Source organism: Sceloporus occidentalis, unplaced genomic scaffold (genome assembly GCF_023333645.1).
Source record: "Sceloporus occidentalis isolate IW3139 unplaced genomic scaffold, rSceOcc1.0.p SCAF_1, whole genome shotgun sequence".
Classification (NCBI taxonomy): Eukaryota; Metazoa; Chordata; class Lepidosauria; order Squamata; family Phrynosomatidae; genus Sceloporus; species Sceloporus occidentalis.
Window position 1 is genome coordinate 19,057,167 of NW_028316981.1, and position 25,666 is coordinate 19,082,832.

Consider the following 25,666-nt stretch of genomic DNA (forward strand, 5'->3'; position numbering starts at 1 on the left):
ATGACCATGGGGTCATTTTCAACAACGCTGGCTCCCTTGAGTAATGGAGATTAACACCGGCCCCTACAGTTGGACATAACTAGACAATCATGTCAAAGAGAAAATGTCATATATATATATATATATATATATATCCTTTCAAAATGCTAGGTTAGCAGAAGCTAGGTCAAGACTTGGGATTGTAATAACCTAGCAATCATATCCGTGTGTGTGTATGGTTGCTGGGTTACTACAATCCCAAGTCCTGACCTTCAGGGCCAAAACCTGAGACCAAGGGATGGCCCCTAGTGATGTCACTAGAGGCAGGCCCTTGTGGTTTATCCATGATCCATTAGTCATCAGCCACAACTGTTCAGAGTATGTCACCCAAACTAAAAGAAAAACAAGTTTAACAAAGGAAAGGCAGTGTTCTCACCTTGGGATTTCTCCTTCTTGCCTTGAGTCAGGCCCTGTAATCTGGGACCAAGCACTGCAACAAGAAGAGAAAGAAAGTTAAGTCTTCACTCTCATGTCATTATCCCAGTTTGAATAACTCACCAAGAGGTGGCATTTACTGCAGAATAGCAACAGTAAAGTCTTAGTTGTGGCACAGATATAAAAACTGCCTCTCAGTTTCTTATGCTCTTCATGCCATGTATGAGTGGTGCTTGGACACATTATGGTGCTGGTTTTGTATTAACATTATAAATCAATACAAGTGCAGTAGGCTAATGTAAGAGGGCCCTGAATTATGTTGGCTATGATTCAAGGCAAACTAGGAAGTTGTTGCTGTAGTTATTAAATTAAAGAAGGCATTTTCGTTTCTGCAGTATACAGTACAGCTTATAAACCCAGTTTAAGGCCTATATTCAAGGTCACACTGCCAGCCCACTGTCATCATCTTGGGACGTGGTTCCATTCTCCTCCACTCTGTCTTCCTTTGCACCACCAAAATTGACCTCATTGCTCCAGAGTAGATTGTGGGGATGCACAAGAAAGCTGCAATAGGAAAGGAGAATACCCCCCCCCCCCTCAATTTTGCTGGTTGAAGCAATTTTATCCATTGGTTCCTGATTATCACTGTGTAATTTAAATATATACTTTTATTTTATTCTTGGGAGCCAGAGAGGCATAGTGGATTGTGGTGGTTTGCTTAATGACATCACTGGGGACCTCCCGAGGTCTCAGGTTTTGGCCTGGTAATGTCAAGGCCTCAGGCAGTCCTGAACTGGCAACCCTAGCTGAACAAGAGACTGATTTAAGGTCATCCACTGGGTTTCAGGTCTGAGTGGGGATTTGAACTCATGTCTGTCTTGTTCAAGTCTAACCATTTATATTGTGTGACAGCTCTCAAACTGAAGATAGACAGAATATAGTAAGTTGACTGCTGGCTGACTTCTTGGATTCTCATCTTGTCATATTCTCACCTTGGATTCTCGCCTTGTCATTAGCCTAATCTGCCCCAAAGGGTAGAATTGTCCTATGTCTGGGCTCCAGCATGCAGAAGCAGAGGCCAGGATGGACGTAGCACAATCACACCTTTGAAGAGCTGGGGGATAATAATTGTTCCCAATCCATTAACTTGGCATTTGCTAAACTAACACCTTATCAGCCTGGTGTGATAAAGTCCCTAGGAAAGCCACTTTCTCCTATCACAACCATCTTCTGTAAAAATGGGTTTCCTAATGATCATAGTAACAGTTGGACCACTCTTGAGGGCAGAAAGTTCTTGCTAATGTTTAGTCAGAGGCCCCATTCCCACTCACGCATTTGCCCTGGATGGAACTGGGCAGATCCAAATCCCCCCACTCGAATCTCTCTGGAAACGAGTGCTCACTATCTTTTACCTTGATCAGGGTAATTTACCCCTCTGAAGTTCACATTTGCAGTACCAGTTTAAAATGAAGGCTCCTTTGTTGTCAATCAAATTCACTTCCACTTTCATCAAAGGTGACGTTTCCTACAGCCATTGGCCAACGGAATGGGTGCTTCCCCCCTACTTTTAAAAAAAAAAACTGGCGGCAGCGTGCGCATATTCTGTCAAGTTTTAAAACCTCCAGGTGTGTGTATGTGTTGTGTGTATTTGGGTCATTACGCATTATGGCAAGACTAAAACGACTCCATCCTGGGGTTTTCATGGTGAGATTGGTACTGAGGAGATTTGCCATTGCCTTTCTCCTGAGGCTGAGAGAGTGTGACTCCCCCAAAGTCATGGGTTTCTGCAGACTTCCAGTCTCCCCTTCGCTTCCAGCCCAATGCTACAGCTCTTGCCTCCCCCCATGCCATGCCTTGCCATCCCATTCACATCACAATAATAATAATAATAATAATAATAGTAATTCCTTGCCCCAGAATGCCATCTCTGCCTCCTCTTGCTTTGTTTTCCCTCCTTGCGACCCTAGAATGCACACACATACATATGTAGCAAAAGCATTCACCTATTGTATCAATTTGCCAAATTGAAAGGGAAACATTTGTAACATTTGTATTGTAGCATTTGCATATTACACAAAATGATAACAACAACAACAACAACAACAACAACAGCCTTTTGCAAAGTGAAGTGTCGTGCTGGCAGCAAGCAGAAAAGGAAATGTAGCACAAGCAGACCCATTCTATCAAAATGTATCACCCTGTAGCAAAAAGCATTCGCTTGTAAAAATACAAAAAAAAAAAGGGGGGGGGAGCTGCCTGCGAGAGGGAGGCATGTTCTGCCCTCTGCCCTTCCTCTGACCTAATTCCCTCCCCTTAACTTGACCCTTCTTTCCGCCCCCTCCTCCTCTTTCACCCCGATTCTGCCCTTCATGGCACCCTTCTTTTCTCCCGCTCCTTCCTCCTCCTCCTCTTCATTTGCCCCGATGAAGGGGAGGCATGTTCCACCCTCTGACCCCCTCTGACCTAATCCCTCCCCTGAACTTGACCTGATCATGACCGGGGCGAAGTTCATTTTTGCCGGACCCGTTTTTTCTGAAAAGATACAGCTTAAAATCCGCTTTCAAAAGACCCCGCCAAGCGGCATTTGCACCTGAATGGGTGTGGAAACCTCAATTTCGCTTGTGGAAGAATCAGGGCCAATATGAACTTCCCATAGTTAATCTGGTTTCTGAACTGGGGTAAAAGGTAGTCTGAATGGCCCCAGAATCTCTTTTATTGTAATTTGGATTCACTGGTTCAAGATCTGTTCTCTGAAGAAGAAGAAAACAAGCTCACTCCATCTTCCACAGCCCATCCAATGTTAAAAGAGGGTATAGTATCTCCTGTGTCTTTTCTTCAGAAGGCTAAACATACCCAGCTCCTTCGGCTTTTATTCATAGGGTCTGTGGCGTCACTAGTAGAGTGAAGGGGATGTGGAACATGCCAGGTGACACCGTAGGAGAGGGTGACACCACTGCTTGGCAAACATCTGCCTTTTGCCAGAAACAGATTGTGGCATTCGCCTGTGTCTCATTAAAATGCTGAAGAGATGGTGTGAATGGGGCAAGGCTCAGTAGGAGAAGAAAGGTTTCTTTTTTAAAATAAAATTTCAATTTTTTTAAAAACCTAATTAATTACATTCAGTAAGATATGGGAATTATGATTTATGAGTTTCATTAGTACAAAAAGCATTACTATGGGTTCTGTATTGTGTGATATAGGAAGAGGTCGATGGGGAGGGGGAGTGACACCATTAGTTACTGCACCAGGTGATGCCAACTGTAGTGACATGAGTATCACATGAGTGACATGGCCATTGGTGGGGAATACCTATGGAGTACACACCTCTTGCAACCTAGCCTACCTTCTTCCCTTTCTCAGCAGTTTCACAGTTGTTCCTGCAGAACTCAAACCTCAAAGGGAAAGGGACAAATCTGGGCAGCTGTTTAGGTCACCTCACACCACTCAGAGGTGGTTTTACCAGTTCCTTCTTCTGAAATATAGCCTACAGCACCTGGTATTCATTGGCACTCTCTGGTGCAAGTACTAACCAAGGCTGACTCTGCTTAGCTTCCATGCCTTTAGGTTATTTCGGCTGTGACAACTATTATAGCTTGTTAAATGTCCAGACATCATTAAAAGCAAAAGAGGAGTCAGAATTGGCACCACTAAGAAAAGAGTGGGTGTGTATGTGTGTGCCTCTGTGTGTGCGCATTCTCACTTTTTAGTCTTGGTATTTTTTATCTGAAAGGCACACTCTGTGCAGCTATGCTTGCTGCCTAATGTAATATCACCAGGAGCAGCCTCTCGTCACATCACAAGAAATCATCTCTAGGTCTCAGGTTTTAGCCCTGAGATCTCAAGACCTGGCTCATTATCCTGATTTGGCAACACTAACACTAACCAAATCTCTGTGTGTATGTGAGCACATCTTCAAGACTGCCTGTCAACTTATGGTGACCCTATGAATTTCATTGGGTTTTCTCTGATAAGGCATTCTCGGAAGCGGTTTTGCCAGGTACTTCCTCTGAGATATAACCTAAGGCACCTGGGTCTTAGTCTCCAAGATCAGACATGATCTGGTTCCTTTAGGTTATTTAGGCCCAGCTGCCTTTTAATTGAAGGATTTTAATCAGTATCTCTATTCCTATTAAAGATAGCAATAGCAATAGCAAATACATTTCTATACCACTTATCAGTGAACTAAGCACTCCCTAAACTGTTTATGTGTAAGCCAATTGCCCCAACAAGCTGGGTACTCATTTTAATGACCTATGGAAGAATGCAAGGCTGAGTGGACCTTGGAGCCCCTGGGATCAAACTCACAACCTTGCGGCTTGCAATACAGACATTTAACCACTGTGCCACCAGGGCTCCCTAATGAATGATGGATATAATATGGATGTTGTTGTTATTGTGTGCTTTCAATTTATTTCTGACCTACGGTAACTCTAAGACAACCCTATCACAAGATTTTCTTGCCAAGATTTGTTCAGAGGGCTTTGCCTTTGGCTGAGCCATGGATTCAACCCCTGGTCTCCAGAGTCATAATCCAATGCTTAAACCACTACACCATGCTGGCTCCTATTACAGATAGATAGCACACATAAATCTAATAATTGAAGCCTTCCCTGTTATGGAAATGGAGTGATGGGAGCCTTTCACCAATTTAACATCACTGTGGAAAGCACATGAGCAAAGCCAGGCAGGGATGAGGCCACCCTAATAAAGAGAATTATAGACAGGGTGGAGGAGGATTTTTTTTAAATAGCATTGGTATTTAATTATATGTTTTCATGAATTTTTTGGTGTCTTATGGTTTGGAAACCACCCCCGAGTACTGTTATTATTTGCGGGTTTTCTTTAACACCAAGCCACATAGAAGAAATGGGGGAGCAGAAGAGTAAACACACCCACACAGATGTCTATACATTAAATTAGCACTCCACTTTACAGACGATCTTTTGTGTCCTACATGTCCCACAGCAGGGGGGGAAATATATATCATGGCTTTATGTTCAATTTACTTAGGTGTCTGCTTCATAGTATTTAATAAGATGTGAATAGTATATTGTTCATGTGTTTGACAAGTTATTTAGATTTTTTTTCTGGCAGAACCTATGAAAACACTCCCCCCCCCCACCTCTCACTCTCTTTTGGATTACATCTCTTTAAAATCCTTCAATGACAAAGACTAACCCACTCCAAAAATCGCTCTCTCCTTCCTAATTGTACTGCCATCGCCCACTCACTAGTCCATGCTTTCTGGTAGAGTCTGGGAGGTGTAGTGCAAAAAGTAATTTTTTTCTGAGCGCTATTTCTGAGATACTAAATAACACTTGTCTATAGAGTAATGTAGTAGTAGTGTACAACCCCCCACCCACCCCCCAATAAATAAATAAATAAATTTGGCAAAGTAGATTTGTAGATTTTGAGAAATTAATGCTATGATCCTAGAGAGGAAAGTTGTGGGTAAGGACGAAAAGAAGCCTTGCAAATTGTCTTCTCCTAAATGAGAAAGAGTGTTTTGACACATGCAAACATGGAACATTTAGCTACAGTTAGATCAACTATAGCTGAATCCCGCTCTGCCCCAGTACAGGCTTTGTTTATTGCATTCTTCATTGCATTATATGCTGCTGCAAACCAGCACCAAAAATCTGTTGCTCCACCTCTCTTTCATTATCATCCCAAAGTCAATGGTTCTTAAAAACCTCCAGCTAGACTGAGGACAAGGATAAAACAGGGTTTACTGGGTTGGAGGAAAAGGGCTTTGTAAAAAGGAGCTCCTCTGTCAGACAAGATTATCACACCGTTAAAAAATTTTTTTACCACTGCCAAATTCAAACTTCATTCGGGAAAAGCCGTGTGATAACACCAGGGTACAGCCCGAATTAAGCTTGAATTTGGCAGCGGTAAAACACGTTTTTCAGTGGTGCGATAATCTCCAGAGTTGTTAATTGAGGGGTTTTTTTAGGACAAATGTGCACTTAATCTCACTCACACATTCCCGATTTGTTGTTCACGCTATTGTTTATCAGAAACATATCTCTGCACATCTCTACAAGGTCTGTTGCTCACACGTGTCAGCACTGTGAATAAAGACGGAGTCGATGATGTGGATGCATTCAAAACACATTGAAGCCATGCAGAGTTTTATCCCGGTTCTATCTGCATCAGTTATTCACATAGCTGACAATGCAAATCTTGCAGGAAAACTTGGGGGGGAAACTCAAAAAACAATTATCCTAGGTTTTGCAGGTTTTTTGGCAGCACCATCTACCCCCCCCCCCCACCAAAAAAGAAAAACCCTTAAATGGGTGTATTTGAAATTCATGTGAACAACACAGATTCAACCCACATGCTACTGGGTTTATTTTCCCGGTCCAAATAACCCCTTTTAGAGAATGATTCTCTATAGATTAAGTTATTTGGCTACCCCACTTAAGTTTCTTTTACAGTCTAAATCAGGGAAAGAGTAACCCACTCCAAAAATCGCTCTCTCCTTCCTAACTGTACTGCCATCGCCCACTTCAAGGGCACACAGAAACAGGAGGACAAACTGTACTAGCAAGCAGGAAACACACATTTACTGAGGCCTTAGGAAAGGTTCTGTTTTTCATGAAGGGCTGTGGTTTTGGAGCTGAGGTATTTTTTCCAGGCTGGGCATCCGTTTCATCCCTCTTCTCCAGAATGTGCTTTTTTCCCTCTCCCTCCCCCTGACTTTTCCCCCCATAAAACCTCTGGATACTTTTTCTCCTGGCTCCAGCTTGTTTTGTTCCCAGGAGCAGAAACTAACAATATTTGCTTCTTACCGCAAACACACCTCAGGTGTTTGCCTTTCCACCTGGGACGCTGAAGGAGTCGTGTTTAGAATTGCAGGGTCTTCATTTGGCATTCCCTTTTCTTTCAAACCTTTTGGGGAGAATTGTTTGCTCATTCATGGTTAAAGCCTGTTGAATGGAAGATGAGAATGGATTTGACTCTGCAGTGCTTCAGAGGAAAAGGATAGGCTAGTAGAGGGAACAACAAGTAGGGCCAATTCAACATTCAATCTTGTTTTTCTTCCAAGGAAACTCAAAAGAGAATCACTGAGAGAATTTGGGCTGTTTATTTAGTCCAATTTTCTATAGCCATGTGTACTAAGAGCACCGTAGAAAGCAGAAAAGTAGAATAAACAAGCAATCAAAGCAGTTCACTTTTCCAACTCAGAGGTACTCTCCAGATATGCTGGATGAGGATTCCCATCATCCTCAAATTGCATTGGGAACACTCCATCTGGAAAATTTATCTGGAACACATCAGGTTAGAGAAGACTTCAGGGAGAAATACCATAATAATGAATCAGAACATCATCACATGATAGTCAGTCATTGGAAAATTTTGAAAATGTTACATTTTTGGATCCTGAGACTCATAGTCCAAAAAAAAATGAGTTCTGCTAAGCCATTACAAATAGAATCAGGGTGGGGTTGGGAAGAGACATGAAGCTGCGAAAGAGCACCAAATATAATTCAAATTAGAATGCACAGTTTGGGGACCCAAGCCAAAGACCATTACGAGCCATAAAACTGGCATCATGTGGAAGAAGTTGCCACTAGTTGTGTGTGTGTGTGCGCACACACCTTTGCCTTCAAGTTGCCTGTCGACTTACAGTGATTCCATGAATTTTATAAAAAATTTCCTAGGCAAGAAATCCTCAGAGGTGGTTAGTCCTAGTGCAGCTCTTCCTTGGTTCAGGTAATGGTCCTGGTCTTCCACAAACTCAGGTTGCATCTACACTGCAGAACTGATGCAGTTTGCCTTTGTTTTAACTGTCAGTGCTCAGTGCTATGGAACTATGTGATTGTACTTTTGTGAGATATTTCGCCTTCTCTGCCAGAGAGGTCTGGTGCCACAACAAACTACAAATCCTAGGATTCTATAGGATGAAGCCATGACAGTTAAAGCAGTGTCAAACGGTATTAATTCTGCAGTGTGGCAGCTGCCTCAGTGCTTTTTCCCCAACTATGTTTCCGACCCATTCCCGCAACTCATCTTTCCTAAACCAATTAAAGAAAATAAATATCCCTTGCAGGTAAACAGCTGTTGTAAAAGCAGTTTGTCTGGAAACAACACTTTTCATGACTCGCAATTAACTCACAACAAAAACAGACAAGCCTAGACAGCTGAAGCAATTATGTTTAAAGGTCATTGCATCTACCTGCCTCTTGCTAAATCACCTCGTAACCCCACTGGCAGCCACAATGGAATTTAAGTGATGTGCTTTTTCAATCACATATGTGCACTATTTGCTGCGTTTTCAAAAAGCTAAGCTTAGTACAGACTTGAAAATAGGCTTACTATTCAATGTGTTTCCCCAGGAAGCTGAGAAACTGTAAGGTTGTTCATTATTATTATTATTATTATTATTATTATTATTATTATTATTATTACTATTATTATGGGAGAGGCAAGGTTAAAGGGTTTTTAAAAATTCATAGTACCTGAAAGGCTGGCATGGGGGAAGAGTCGGGGTGTAGCATCCTGACAATGGACGCCCGACTCCTCCCCCCCCGGGCACCCTGATGCCATGTGCCGCTCCACACGGTGCCTGGCATCATGGTGTGCCTCTGGTGCTTCATCCATACAATGCAGAGCCGAAGGAGTGCCATATAGCCGCACTGCTGTGGCTATGGCACCCTTTTGAGGAGCTTTTTGCGGCTCCTTTTTGCGCCCTCAAAAGACTAGATCGGGGCCGCGGCATAAGCTTGCTGCAGCCCCAATCCGGCTAGGAAAGGGATGGTCTATAGAGCCCCATAGAGTTCAAAGATACCACAAAGGCAATCTGTCAATCCAGGAATGCACAGCGAAAGCACTCCTTGAAGATGGTCATCCAGCTTCTGCTTAAAAACCTTGAAAGAAGGTTACTCCACATTCCATTGTCGAATAGCATTCACCATCAGGAACGTCTTCCTAATGCTTAGGTGGAATCTCTTTCCTGTAGTCTGAATCAGTTGTTCTGTGTCCTAGTCTCAGGAGCTAAAGAAAACAATTTGGCTCTTTCTTCAATATGACAACCTTTCAAATATTTAAACATGGCTATCATAATCTCTTAACCCTCTGTTAACCGTATATATACCATATATAACCAAAAATGGGTTCCAAAATCCTAGGTAGATAGATTTATATATGGGTCAATACGATAATATTTCTCCATGAGCCTTAAGAAAGCTGTGGAGAAGGGAGGGAGGAGAGAGAGGAGAGAAATTGGATGTCTGTGTCTCCCTTTTTGCAAGCCATCAGCCTTGGGGAAAGTTGTGGGGAAAGGAGGGAAATTGGTGGTCTGTGTCCCCCTTTTTTCAAGCCATCAGCTAAACCTGTCCTTGACATACATCAGGTCGACATATATACGAGTATATACAGTACCCAACTCTCTAAGCCATTCCTCATTAGGCAAGGTTTCCAGATCTTACACCATTTTGGTCATTTTCCCCTGGACACATTCCAGCTTGTCCACATCCTTTTTGAACTGTGGTGCCCAGAACTGGACACAGCATTCAAAATGAAGTATATCCAAAGAAGAAAAAAGTGGCACTATTACTTCCCTTGATCTAGATGTTGCCATGTCAATTAAACTGGAATCATAGCACTCCAAATGTGCAGTGTGAAAGGATACCAGATGTTTCTGTGAAGACCACAAATTAAACATGAGCTCAACTGCACCTTTCCATTCATGTTACCCCACTACAGTACTTTTATGCAGACACAGTTCCTCTGGGGCCCTTTCACAATACACAATTATAGCAAATGATTGCTCTTTAAATGCTATGGCTCTCTCCTATGGAATTTTGGGATTTGTAGTTTCATGGGATATTTCGAATTCTCCACCAGAGGTGTTAGGGCCTCCGCAAACTGCAAATCCTAGGAATCCATAGGATGTAGCCATGGTAGTTGAATCATAGCACTATAATTCTTTAGTCATGAAAGGGGCCTCTGGTCCTCTGATAGCCAAGGCAGTGAACACCCATTGTGATAACTCTCCATGGACAGAAGCAAGGGTGTTACTAGGTTTTAGGGTGGGGGGTGCAGAATGTACTAGATGCCACCCTAAGGTGAGTGACACCACTGCTCCCCAAACATCTGCCTTTGGGCAGAAACAGGCTGTGGCGTTCTCCTGTGTCCCTTTAAAATGCTGAAGAGATGCTGTGAGTGGGGTGAGGTTCAGTAGGAGGAGAAAGGAGAGGCCCCAGATTTTTTTAAAAAAAATAATAAATTCAACATTTTAGATTTTTTTAAAAAGACATTTAAAAATTAAAGTAATCCTTTAAAAATTAATTTAATCTTTTTTTATTTTGAATCCTTTTAAATGTTTCTTTAAAAACATCACATCTTACCAAATTTTCACTTTAACCACATCAAACTATGTACATGTAAATACTTTTAGGCTGTGCAAATGATATTGCAATTTAAAAGTATAATTTTAATTTTGCTAGTTGTCTACATCACAACTATTACCATTACATTCAGTGACAGACGGAAATTATGATTTATGAGTAACATTAGTACAAAAACATTACAAAGGACTCTGTATGGTGTGGTACAGGAGGAGGTCAATGGGGGAAATTAGTGCCACCAACCATAGTGACACCACTGGATAGAAGCTGTAGACATTTCAAAGAAACTGAAAAAGATTTGAGTCAGATTATTGGAATTTGTCAGGACACAACAGACCTCTCCCTTCTAGTAAGCGAGGAAATCTATTTATTAGGGATATCAAGAATCCTCTGATTTTTTTATCCTTGGTTGATGCCACAGTGTACAAATAAACCAGTTTGATACCACTTTATCTTCCATGTCTCAGTGCTACAGAATGCTAGGATTGGTAGTTCTGGGACTGGTAGTTTTGTGAGATATTTAGCCTTTTCTGTCAAAGGCCACAACAAACCACAAATCCCAGGATTCCATAGAATTCCCTAAAACTGTAGAGTTTATCACATGGAAGGGAAGCGCCCAAATCCCGTGGATAAACGGGGTTTAAACCTGGGAATATCCCGCAAGAGTGGGATTGTTTTCAGATGACATCACGCAACTTGACAATTAACATGACATTAACCTATGCAGAAAGCTGCACAGTTATCACGCTTTTTAGCTTCGGGAAAACCCCGAAGTTAAAAAACGGCATGATTTTGTGGCTTTTTGCACAGGTTAATGTCAGGTTAATGTCAAAATCGCCTGACATGTCTGAAAACAATCCCGCTCTTGCAGGATATTCCCAGGATTTAAACCCCATTTGTCCACGGGATTTGGGCACTTTGCCTTCCATGTGATAAACTCCTATGTCAAACTGCACTAGTTCTGCTGTGAGATAGCAGCCCTTGACAGCAAAGAGTTTCTCAGTATGTCAGGACATCCTTAAATTTGTGAGGGGGAGGTCAACTTCTGTGAAAATGTTAACATTTGGGGAACTTATTTTTGAGGAAAAATATTTTTGCACAAATGTGTTTTTTGCAAAACATCACAAAATATTAAAAAATAATCAGAAAATTTGGAAAAGTCCTTATAATTTCTAGAATGACATTGACAAAAAGCTGTACCCTTCAAGTTCATTGCAAGAGCTAGTTTAAGGAATCTCAGCACTTAATCAGATCTTGGAAAAGTTACTTTTAGGATAGTCATTTTCCAACTTGCCCAGCCAGTGGCCATGTTGCTTGTAAGGTTCGAGGAGTTGTAGTAACTTTTCCAAGCTCTATAAACACAACCTTACATAACAGCAACAAGGCAAAGGACTGTTAGGTACTGAACATCCAGTCCTAACTGCTAGAAAAGTTGGAAGTGCCTGGAGCACCGAAACATAAAGGAATAATTTAATATTTTTCCTTCAGTGAAATAACAAGCTGAGGTAATACAGCAGAGGCTGAAGCTCGAGCAGATTTCAACATGAAACAAACCTGCTTCCATGAACTATAATGCTTCTGGATCTGCACTGTCGAATCTTTCCAAATTTCCTGGGTTGCATCAACAGTGCAGAATGAATGCAGTTTGGCAGCACTTTAACTACCATACCCCAATGCTATGGAATTCTGAATTCTGTAGTTCTGTGAGCGATTTAACCTTCTTGGTCAGATAGCACTGGTGCCACAACAAACTAAAAATCCCAGGATTCCATAGGATGGAACCATGACAGTAAAAGTGGTCTCAATCTGCATTTACTCTGCAGTGCAGCAGCAGCCCTGATGGCCCAGAACTGGGTTCAGACAATGCCAACTTGGTCCCCCATGCAGATGATCCTCCTCTCATACAAATTTATCACACAAGGGAAATTGGAAGTATAATCCAATGGCAATCCGAACGCAATCATGGAGTTTAATGTTATTGCGTGACAGACTACCACATGCAATTTTGGGCAATGGGAAGTCAGTCCGAACGCAATCATGGGGTTTCACATTATTGTGTGATAGACTACCACATGCAATTTCAGGCAATGGCAAGATATTTTCAGGCAATGGGAAGTCAGTTCAAATGCAATTCGAATTCACATAAATTCACTGAGCTAGCGAATTCACATGAATGCGTTCTGGCCCCACTTTCTTTTCATTCGAAATTAAGAGAAATTCCTCCCGTGTGATAAAATCCATAGTAGCAGAAGCTGAAAAGCCAGTCTGTTAGCTATAGATGGCCTTATCCCTCCATTATTGTGCGCCATACCCTTTCAAAGCCACCCGTGTTGGTGGCCATTGTTTCTTCTTGGGGCAGCAACTTCCAAACTTCAGCTATGTATACTTTGAGAAACACAAGTTCCCAGGAGGATCTGATACCTTGTATACGCCCCTTCTTTCAGGATCCTCTAAAGAATTTGGATTTTTTTGTTTGTTTAAAAAACACATTCTTTAGAAGATCCTGAAAGAAGGGAAGTATACAAGGTCTGCCTGGGAACATATGTTTTTAAAATAATTTTTTTAAATTAAATTTGCAAAAGAAAATGCATACACAACACATACATACACCTATAAACACTTTACACATACACGTGTAAGCAACATATCTATCAACACACCTATATTTACCTGTTAAATCTTCTGATGTCAATGATCTACAGTAATTATAACAGCTCTTTATACATAAATGTCTATTTTTGACTCCCTCTTCTTACTTATACCACCCATCTTTCCTTTTCCATCTTTCCATCCTCCCTCTTCTTTCCTTTTCCACTCTATGCAAATCGTACACTAGGAATATATATACATGAGGGGAAAAGAAAGTGTAAAGAATCTGTTTTGAAGGTTACAAAGTTTTGTACAAGTTTGCACTAGCACTTAGCACTTTACATTTCTATATTGCTTCATAGTGAACTCACAAAAAAATAATAGTAAAACAAAAAGGGGGGAATATATGTGGCTTCCAACTTACTAGATGACAGTTGTAGCTATCAAATTATTCTATTTCCTCTAAATAGATATATATGATATGCTTCTACGTTTTATCTCATACTAGTATTCTTCAAATCCAAAAAAGATTTGCTATTTCTCCCCAAAATTTTCTCATAAAATCAGTTATAAATTCGCATTCTTTTAAAAAATTATTAACAGTCCACTCTCTTTAATTGAAAGAGATATCCATGAGGACTTGAAAAGGCTGGAAGAGATATGTGTGTGTATGCGTTTGTCTGCATCTGCACTGCAGAAATAGTCCAGTTTGACACCACTTTAATTATCATACCATGCCATGGAACTTTGGGTTTTTTAGGTTTGTGAGGCATTTTGCCTTCACTGTCAGAGTGTTGTGGTGCCACAACAAACTACAAATACTAGGCTTCCATAGCATTGAACCATGACGGTTAAAGTGGTGTCAAACTGGATTATTTCTGCAGTGCAAAGACTGTGTGTGTGTGTGTGTGTGTGTGTGTGTGTGTGTGTGTGTGTGCTGGAGAGAGGGAGGGGAAAGAAAGAGAGATGGATGATATTAGGGGTGCAGCCTTGGAAGGATGCCCAATTTGATCTCAGGTACATTAGTTTCCATTCATGTGTGCCAATTTTTTGTCTCCACTTAAGCTGTTCTTGGGAAACATTGCAAAGAACAGTTAATATCCATTGCTGACATCTCATTCAAAAGAAATCAAACACAAGTTGAGTTTCCCCTGGTAGTACTTGTTCCCACTTGGGAGGTGATATGCAGGGAGTGTTCAGCAGTTATGCACGGCATCCTGTGCCAAAATATGTTCCACAGTGTAAATGCATGAGTGTGTTGGACCTATTTCTGGTGCTATCCAAAGCAAAATAGGTGCCATGGGGAGGACAAGGTATGCAGCAGCAAGAACAAGTCCCTCAGCAGACAAAAAAAGACAATCTTACCTCAGAAGAGGGGGAAAAGTGCAGCCCTTGGGTTTCCTGTGACCCCCATGGGGCCCAATTTTTGAAAACGTAACTTCTGTTCTCTTTCTGAAAGCATGAAGAAAACAGGAGGTGATTTAATGTCATTTCCTATTGTTTAATAAATGCCTCTTCTGGACCTTAAATGACCCAGTAGGGTCTAATAACATGGTAAAAATGCTCCCTATTGCCCCTAGAAGGGCATTTAGGGGCATTTTTTTCCTAATTTCAGGGGGTACAGTAGATGGTTGTGGTCTCCTTGGTCTCCTGGGGGGCTAATGTGTCCCCCCTACCCTCCCAAAGCTGTCCACTCCTATCCTACCTGGACTCTTCTTATAGGAGCTGGAAATAATTTCTTACACTTAGTTTTTTGTGGGGTTTTCAGGCTATGTGGCCATGTTGTAGAAGAGTTTATTCCTAACGTTTTGCCAGCAGCTGTGGCTGGCATCTTCAGATAATTTTTTATGCTATTGCATAGAAGTTATTATTATTATTATTATTATTATTATTATTATTATTAACAATAATAACTTATTTATTTATAGCCCGCCCAATCACAAGGAATCCGGGCGGGTTATAACAGTAAAAATACATGGAATACAATAAAATCCAAATTTAGTCCCTTCACAGCCCCCGTCCCAATACTAAAATTACAATTAAACTATCACAATTTAAAAACAGTTAAATACAATAACTTTAAAAGGGGGAAATAATAGGTAGGCAGCCGACGTAGGTCATAGTATGCGGGGAGAGGAGCTAGGTTGGAAAGGCCTGCCAAAAGAGATCCATCTTAAGAGCCTTCTCAAAGGCTGTGAGACTGGAAATAAGACAGAGCTCCTCCTGCAAGTCATTCCATAGCTTTGAAGCAGCAGTAGAGAAGGCCTTCAGGGTTACTGAAATCACCCTAGGTTTTTTCGGCTGAAGTAGTTTCTTTCCTGTGGGACAGGCAGTACGGAGGAAGGTGATCCCTTAAGTATTCTGGTCCCAAGCCATGTAGAACTGAGCTCTCTTTGCAGTGGGGCTCTAGAACGTGTAATCCAGAAAGTAACTTTTCTAAGCTCAGAGCCTTTTTTAAGGAAGGCTCTGTAAAGATCAAATACTAAAAATAAGCTTATAGCTCTATTTATCCCTAAAAGACATTGCTGAGTGTCTTGCTGAGTTTGCATCTGTATCCTCTTCTTGATCCCCAGAAATCACATTGAATTGTATCTCTCACTTTTTCAACTTTCTTTCTCTTTGCCTCAGGAGCTGCTGTGCAGTGCTTGAAATGCTCGTTCACATTTTTTGACATCCCCTGCCACACCACAACTGTCACCTGCGAAGCTGGACAGGTGTGTGCTACCATCCGAGGAAGAGCAGGTAAATGAGCCAATTCATTTTCATCAGTTCATTCCCCACTCACCTCCACTAGAAAGCACATTTTCCCTGCCTTCCTTCCTTCCTTGTACTATTTTCCGCACAAGCCTCTCTGTGCTTAAACATGTTGGTATTTGGGTGGTTCCACATTTTGGCATGTGAAATCTTACATGTGGAAAACATTATACTGGCCTTCTAAAATTCACATTGTTAAGTCTGACAAAACTCCTCCATTTTGTTAAACTGTTCAGCCATTTTGTATTTGGTTAAGATTTTTGTGGGAAAGATCTATCCACAGGAACCCGCTAAATTAATCTAGTGTCTTGGACAACATATGGTAAATATCATTTAAAAAAAAACCTTGCAGCATCTGGTGAGAGAGGACTTGGTTCAGCTTTGGGACTGTCTGAAAGGCTTCGTTCAAATGAGTTGTGCACTACAACAACAATCTTGCTTGTTTGCAAAATGTTACTCCTTCCTTTATTGCTAGCAGCATCATAACAGCTTACAATAAAACTAAAAGCAGTACAGACTTTTTTTATTTTTTGGAAGAGGACATCAACATTGCCAGTTTTATTAAAAACAGAAGCTTAGCCCTAAAAGTAATTTGTTCATCATGCCCTCTCCTTTGGCAACCGTGAAAACTGCAAACTCTGGGAAATTTACTACAGAAGGACACAAATAGGAAAATTATTAGAAACAGATTAATGTATGTAGTGAATCATTAATGAGTTAATAAATTAATTCAATTGCCTTAATGTTAGAAAACAAAATTAACTATTCAGTTTATGTTAAATTGTCATTTACATGAGGGATGGAAAGAATGTTTGGAAATGTAAAGTCGAAAGCTATCATGGCTGGCATTCATAGTTTTTTGTGGGTTTTTCGGGCTATGTGGCTATGTTCTAGAAGAGTTTCTTCCTGACATATCACCAGCATCTGTGGCTGGCATCTTCAGAGAACGCTCCAAGCATTCTCTGAAGATGTCAGCCACAGATGCTGGCGATACGTCGGGAAGAAACTCTTCTAGAACATGGCCACATAGCCCGAAAAACCCACAAAAAACAATGTTTGGAAATATTTGAATAATAGATTAAAAGTGGATTTCCGAGCTTTGGGAAACCTTGATGAAGTCAATACACATGTTCACAGTTCAGGATTCCTTATATATATGAACACATATGTGTGTGTGTGTGTGTGTGTGTGTGTGTGTGCTGAAAACTGTGTTTTCTGCATAGAAAATAATATTTTCTGCGCAAAACCCACACATGTGGCTCTCTGTCCCACAAATTGCAAAGCTTTGGGGGACTTTCTCATACTGGAGAGGAAAATGGTAAAATAATTAGTTGGTACACACAAGAACATGTTAACATGTTCATTTATTAACATTTTAAGGCCAGATCAGCACAGGCTAAACTACTCAGGGAGCAGCCTGGAGTACTCTGGTCCCAGAGTTGCCTCAACATCCCTGCATTACCTGGGGCCTTCCGTTGTGATGCTCTATGGGTATTCATGGATGCATCCCACAGAGCAACGTGCTCAGCATTAATCACATGGCTGGCTGCCTTTTTCTGATACTACAGCAAGTAATTTGCCCCCAGGCAGCACAACAGGATGCATTGTAAACAGCCACCTGGCATCATAATGATGGCTCTGGATCTTCTGGGTGATACTATGAGTTACCACGCCAGGTACCATACCAGAAGATACAGAGCAAATAGTGAGTTTTTTAAAAAACATACTAAGGGAGCTATGGTGCTGAACTGGTCAGACATTGTCCAAACTGTAAAACTGGCAGTTGGTTTAAATTGGTTATAGCAGCCATTTCACAACATGAAAACCAAGAACAAGTACAATAAAGAACAAAAACTGAACAAGTTAAGATCTAACTCAAAAGCAGGATTGGAGCAATAATGCATAATCAGAATGTCAGATCAAATGAAATTGTGGATCAATTCCTTTTAATGACTTAAATCATTGATAATTCAAAAGCCTGTGCTAAAACTATTTCAGAGGGAAAGTGAAAAATGCCTTTCACAGTTCTGCTCCCTCCCTCAAATTTGTGGGAGAATGAAACAGCTGCTTGATTTTTTTAAAAAAGCAAACTCAAATTCTCATCTACCCCACCAAACCCCCTTTTCTTGCTGTCTGTTGTGGTCTTTGGCTGTCCATTATAATCTCATCTCTTCCTCCATTCCCTTCAGTTTATTGATTCCCATGTGGGTCCCCATGGGACATATGAAACACCTCTAGGGGCAGTGGCATCACTAAGGTTGGTGTCACCCGGTGCGGTAACTCATGGTGTCACACACACAAATCCTTTACCTCCTCCCATTTCACACCATACCGAATCCTTAGGCCCCATTCATACTGGCTTAAAAGACATGGAGGGAACTGGGATGATCCGGATGCCCCTCCCCCGAATCGCTCCGTTAGCAAGTGCCCACTACAAATTTGAAATCGAATGCATTTTGACAGAAATCGAATGCATTCTGTCTGCCGGCGAGGTGGCCGCTGTCAATCAAGCGATTGTCATGGTGACGTTTTGCAGGGCATCGGAAAGTGTCCTCCCCCTCCTCCCTTTTTTTAAAGAGCCAGGCACAGGGTTAATTTTTTTATAAACCTGTGGGCATTTGGGTCAGATCTGCCCCGTCCCAGGCAAAGGATGGAATTGTCATGCATTTTTTTATGCTTTTAAAAGCAACATTTGTAGCTTTCCCTTTGCTCCAAAAAATTGTTTAAAAATGTAACACTGATTGTAAGTGAGGTCTTTTGCAACATTGTAGCTTCCCCCTCTGCTGAACTGACCCCTTTCCTCCTGCTTACACTTTGCCATTGCCTTCCACTGAGGCTGAGAGAGAGTGACCTCATGGAATCAATTGGGAATAAATGGGAAATGCAGCGCATTAATAATAATAATAATAATAATAATAATAATAATAATAATCCAGGAGCAAGAGGAAATAGCAAGCACACAGACATGTCACCCCCCCAAAAATGCGCATAAATGCTTCTGCTGCATCCATTTCCCTACATCCCCCAGCCTTGGCAATCCTCCTCTTCCTCTTCCTCCTTCCTCCTCCTCCATCACTTTCTCCATCTCCCCCCCCACCCCCAGCCCTATGCAGCCCAGGCTCCCCTTTTGCCACCTGTCACCCTTAGCATCCACCCTTTGGGCTCTTTCCTCCTCTCTCTCCCCTCCGATGAGGGGCAGGAATGCTCTAACCCATGGAATCATGGGGATTTATTGGGAATTTATTGGGAATAAAGGGGAAATGCAGTGCAGGCATTCTGACTGTAGCATCCGCATATAACAGTAATAATAACAATAACAACAACAACAACAACAAGAATAATAATAATAATAATAATAAATAATCCAGGAGCAAGAGGAAATAAAGCACAAGCAAGCACACAGACATGTCACCCCCCCAAAAATGCGCATAAATGGTCAAAAATGCGCATAAATGGTCAAAAGAGGCTGCTTGAAAAGGGGGGGGTGTTGCTTTGATTGGGGGTTGGACTGGATGTCCCTTGGGGATCCCTTCCAGCCTTGGGATCATGAGGGAGAAGAGCAATGGGGAGGCTGCGGGAGCGGGGAGTAGACCACCCCCCCTTTTCCCTCTGACACACACACACACACACACACACACACACACACACACAGAGAGAGGAATCTCTCTCCCTGCTTCAGCTGCTGGAGGTCTGCTGCTGCCTGGCCAGCGACCCTCCTCCTCCTCCTCCCGCCATCCCCTGGCTGCCAGGCTGGCTCTCAGGGGAGCCCCTCTCTGGGTGCCAGGCTCCAGGCTGGAAGCGGCTGCCTCCGTGGGCATACAATGTGCCCTCCTGGGGTTGGCCAAGTCCCCCAGCAAGAGAGGCGGCCTTGAATGGCCCCGGAGGGAGCAGGGGCCAGCAGGAGAGCAGGAGGAGGAGGAAGAGGAGGAGGAGGAGGAGGAGGAGGAGAGCATCCCCTTCCTCCCGGCGCCAGGAGCCCTGCCTGCTCTTGCCCAGCAGCAGCCCTTCTTCTCAGGGCTCTTTCCTCCTCCCCCTCCCCTCCGATGAGGGGAGGAAATGCCTTGCCCTTTGCCCACCCTCTGACCTAAATCCCTCCCTCAATTTGCCTCGATCGTGATCGAGGCAAAGTTCTCATTCCCAGGACCCGGGGTTTTTAAAAAGAAACGGCATTTGCGCCGATTTCAAAAGACCCGCGCTAGGGGCCATTTAACACGGAACGGGTGTGCAAGCTCCTGATTCGCTTGTGTGAGATTCGGGGTGAGTAGGAACTTCACGTGATTGAATCGGTTTCAGAACCGATGTTTTTTGTAATGTGAATGGGCCCTTAGTAATATTTTTCTTGCACCAATGTTACTCATAAATCGTAATTCCCATATACCACTGAATGCAATGCTCATAGTTGTGTCATAAACAACTAGAAAAATTAAAACTATACCTTCAAATTACAATATCATATGCACAGCCTAAATATATTTACATATATGATTAAAATGTGATGTTTTGAAAGAAAATTTTAAAAGAATATTTTTTTAAAAAAATCAAAAAAAGTTTAAATATTAAATTTTGAAATTTTAATTTTAAAAAATTCTGGGGGCCCTCCTTTCTCCTCTCACTGAGCTTTACCTCACTCCCACCATCTCTTAAAGCATTTTAAAGGGAAGCAGATGAATGCCACAGCCCATTAATGCCAAAAGATTGGTGTTTGGGAAGTAGTGGTGTCACACACACCCTTAGTGTGTCACCTGGTGCAGTCCACACACCCCATACCTGCCACTGTCTAGAGCTGTCTAGTGTACACAACCGGAAGACCATTTGGATGCAAAAGAGATCAGCCTCCTTATAAATTGCCCTTACTGTTGATTTTTTTTGGGGGGTGTGTGTGGAAATATCACTTTTATACTGATCACATTTTAATCATGAATGAAAACAAAGATTCCTACAGCTATTTGCCTTTGCAGTGGATTAAATCCTATGACATAAACATTGTAACTCCACAATGCTGAGGGACCAACAACAAGCAAAAAGTAGATTTTTTAAAAAAATTAAAAGAACCTTGAGGGGAAAGCCAGGTCAGAACAGTGAAATTCGTTCATTCTTTAATGAGATCAATCATATAACTAATTAGTAACTTAACTAATAACCTTCAAACTTAAACTGAAACCCTAATTTAATAGTTTTTGTGTGGGTTTTTCGGGCTATGTGGCTGTGCTCTGGAAGAGTTTATTCCTGACGTTTCGCCAGCATCTGTGACTGGCATCTTCAGCGATGACAAGTTGGCATCTCCCTTCACCAAACTTCTTCCTTAAGCCACCACTTCACTGTGCCTAATAGTTGTCTCCTCCTTTACAGCTGGACAGAAGTTGATCAAGAAGAGAAACTGTGTTGATTCAGACAAATGCAATAAGAATGAGACTGCCTCCTTTGCTGGAATCAGCTACGTCACCACCTATGACTGCTGCGAAGGTGACTTCTGCAATTCAGCTGCCACCTTGCCCTCTGCCCACCTCTCCTTGCCTATGGTCCTGGCTATGCTGGGTGTCTGGCTTGTTCGCCTCCTCTAATTGCCTCCTCTAATCCTCCTCAGAAAGCAATTTCTATAGGATGCGAAAAGAAAAAATAAAATTAGGCCTACCAAACACTGTATCAAATAGGTTTCCCTCTTCCATGTTTTGTTTTGTTTTTTTAACTTAAAGGGCCCTTTGTTAACAAATTATGGCTTGTATTTCTTTCTAAATGTCTGCTACTTTTAAATCAAATGAACCAGTGATGCGTGGAAAATGTTACTTTTGGAGGAAGAGTGTCTGGAGGAAAAAAAAATCTCCCCTATTGAACAAATGCTCTTTTGATTTTACTTTTTGATTTGTGGAGGGATACACAGACAACGATTTTACTGCAAAATTTACTGGGCATCTCTGTCTGATAAATCATGTATTTTTCTAGAGATAACTAAGCTACTTTAGGATGAGAGAGTTCAACATAAATTGCATTCATTAGTTTTGACTATCTGGAAATTGCCTTTCCAGTAGGTTTAACATGTACACTGTGTTAAAGTCACAAGGTGGTAAAACAATTTCCAGTATCCACTTTCTGGCGCTGGTGTGAGCAGCCAGCAAGACTAAACCACATGATCTCTTGGGTGCCTGTTGAGTGGGAAAATGCCCCTGAATATCTTATACCATTGCTGGGGATTTGGGGATATATTCTCACTTCACATAAGGCCTAGCTAGATCTCATACACTGAGGATATTCTTTGCAGATGCCGTGAAAATCTGAAGCTGAATTTGGATTCATTTTTCTTTTCCATCTTGGTTCCCCCTCCTTTTATTCACCACATCAATAAATGCTTTTCCACGTCTGTTCATTCCTTGCTAGTCTCTATTTAGAGAGACAGTGTAGTGTAGTGGTTTGACTATTAAACTATGACTCTGGAAACAAGAGTTTGATTCCTCGCTTGGCCACTGCAACCCACAGGGAGTTGTTGAGTGAGCCACATACTTTCAGCCCCAGAAAACCCAGTGACAGCATCGCCATAAATCGGAAACAACTTAAAATCACACAACATTTAGTTTAGGGTTGCCTGATGCAATAAAGAACAGGGCTCCTGTCCCTTCCGTGGCTGTGTAGAAGTGGACATTTGTTGTGTGACACCTGCTGAACACTTGCTGAATTTCTGTTTTCTACACAAGCAAAAAAGGTACAGGAAACCTGTCCTTTATTTCACCTAGCAATCTTACTTTAGTCCAGAGCTGGGGAAATCTTTGGGAAACCCTCTATAGGTTTTGGGCTACAACTCCCATCAGCCCCATATGCCATGAAGGAAGACATAGGCCAAAACATCTGGAAGGCCAAATGTTCCTCAGGCCCCATTTACTTTGTTCTTAGCATTTTCGCCCACTTAGTCTTTCTTCTGTTTTCTATCCCTCTTCTCTCCTTCCTTTTGTTAATAGACTCTTTCTAGCCTCCTTCACAGCAAGTGTATTCCACTCCCTTCCCAGTTATCTGCCATCTGACTCACTCAAGATATAACCACTTTTCCCTCTTTTCATCATAGTTAGGCTTTGGCATGTTTATATACACACACACACACTGCAGTCCACCTGCTCCTGATGACACACTGATGGCAGCAAGTCAATGAGGGAGACAGGCCAAATGTTGGAGGACTCCGGACTGTAGTTACCCAACACAGAGTGCACGTTTTCAGCATTGGAGGCATGCCAGCATCCAGATATAGAAAATCAAGCATACTAGCTGAACAGAGAACTGTAAACATTTATTTTTAGTTGTTGCTACAAGTTTTTCATGCTGCCAGGATACTGATTGAAATTTGCCAGCAGCTCCACATTTTATCTTGAGACAAATGCCTTGAGACATACATATTTTTAAACCAGGGGTTGAGGGGAAATATTTTGTTCTCCTCATGTTTTGGAGTCCCATCTCTCACAAGATCCACCCAGTCAGGGCAGCCAGTCCTTTGAAAGTTGCTCTCCAAAACAAGAGGCCAAAAGTCCTTTACTCCCATTTTAAAAGTACACATGTAGCTGCATACATTTCCAGCCATCTGTAAGTTCACATGGCAGGAAGGAAAAGGTGAAGTTCGAAACACAAAAACACACATTTCTACATCCAGCCTGTCTTTCTCTAAGTACCTGCTGGCAGGAGAATGTGCAGCCTTGTCTTTGTGGACAATTTAGGGAGTGACACTCTGATGAATGTTCATCTTCAGAATTTGGCAGGGCCAAACATTTCAAGCATTGCCTTACCAAGTGCCTTCGCACCATGTACCTGCACTTCTTGAATAATCTAGAAATAGGATGGTAGACTAGATGATCTCTTGATTCTTTTTAATTCAAGAATTGTTTTTGTTGACCTTTTGCTTCTGAAAATGGCAGTTGTGTCAACAAGATACATGTTTCAGTGACAATCAAAAACCCGGAAACAGATGCTCCACAAATATAGCATTGCCTTACCTTGTGCTTGTGCCACTTACCTGCTCTTCTTGAACTATCCAGAAATGGAATGTAGACTAGATGACCTCTTGATTATTATTTTTTATTCAAGAGATGTTTTTGCTGAACTTTTGCTTCTCAAAGTGACACTTCTGTCAGCAAAATGCATGTTTCAATGGCAACCAAAAACCTGGAAACAGGTGCTCCCCAAATACAACAGGACACTAAAAGACGCTGAAACAGCATGTAGACTATGATGTAGTCCACTATATCTTAACAGTACCAGGTTGTCTGGATAGAAAATAAGCTTTTTATCTTTCCTCGCGGGTCTATGTAAAAAACCTTATATTTTTAAAAATGATTCCTAGTTTGCATCCTAGAATGTCAATTGTTTTAGAAATTTTTTTAACCTTCAAAGGTGTAGCTAGCTGTTATTAAAGCATTTTAAACATATCAGTTTCTCCCCCCACCGCACACACATACCCAGCAAGAAGACCGCAAACTGTTATCCAGAATATATTTCTATATTTTTTAAGGATAAGGTGCTTTAATAATAGAAGTTCAAATTTTACTTTGAAGTAGAAAAGGAATCAATTTTTGCAGCACTTTTAGGTTGCAGTCTTGTACCTCAGTACCTGGAAATAAACATAATGGAGACTCAAGGGCTCCTACATCTAAGAAGGAATGAATTGTGATGTTCTTATATAAAATTAAATATGATTCATCTATATAATTGAGTTTATCATATTTTGCAACCCACTTCAAAGGTGGCTGAAACTGTTCCTTATCAAATGGAACAAAGTCTCTGATTTCTGTTTCTGTGCCTGCACATTTTGAGTTGATGCTTGCATACCAAATATCTGAAGGGAACTTTTAAAAAACTGCTTTGTTTATCAAATTACTGGGTACTGCTAACCCTGGCAGATGCAAAATGGCTTTGGAAAATACAGTGTTTCCCTCTGCTGGCACCTCTGAGATTGGCAGGCTGCCTCAGCTGGCATCCCTCTTCCAGTTGCGTGTTCTGTTATTTCTGAATCGAGTCAAAAAAGATTGCTGTGCTGAATAAAGTTTGACTTGATATGAACTCTGATGCCTGAACGAGTCGTGTTCTTGTTGTTACCCCATATCAACTTGCAGCTTTCCTTTCAAAACACTCTCTGACAAATCAAGTCACTGTTCTGATCAAGGATGCCATGAAGGAACAGCCTTAATCTGGAATGGTTGGGAAGGAGGAAAAGGATCATAAAGTGAGTCCAAACCTCTCACTGTATTATTAGCATATTCCTTCCTTTATAAATGAGAAGAAAATAATGTAGAACCTCCATATGCACCAATCTTTACAAGAGCATCAGTGTGCCAGCTGGTATGCCATAGCTATCGAATCAGTGAAGATCTTGGAAAAAGTTACTTTTTAGATTACACCTGCCAAACTTCCCAGCTAATATAGCTGTTGTCCTTCTGCTGGCTGGGGGACTCTGGCAGTTGTAACCCCAAAAGTAACTTTTTCAAGCTCTAGATCTGTGTGATTCCCAACGTGGGCAGTATATGCACACACACACCAGGGTGTGTGTGGAAAGAGCCAGGGGGTGGTGAGAGAAAAGAAAGCGA

General features: G+C 41.7%; 1 protein-coding gene across 2 annotated transcripts in view; it reads left to right on the forward strand.

The window, feature by feature from the left end:
• Window positions 1-25,142, forward strand: part of LOC149321035 (sperm acrosome membrane-associated protein 4-like) — a 44,229-nt gene extending 19,087 nt beyond the window's left edge. For both annotated transcript variants that reach the window (XM_089514769.1, XM_089514778.1), the window contains exons 2-3: window positions 15,987-16,100; window positions 21,462-25,142. In XM_089514769.1, coding sequence (XP_089370895.1) covers window positions 15,987-16,100; window positions 21,462-21,673 — 326 coding nt within the window. In that variant the 3' untranslated portion in view covers window positions 21,674-25,142. The remainder of the gene's footprint in view (window positions 1-15,986; window positions 16,101-21,461) is intronic.
• Window positions 25,143-25,666: the final 524 nt, after the last annotated feature.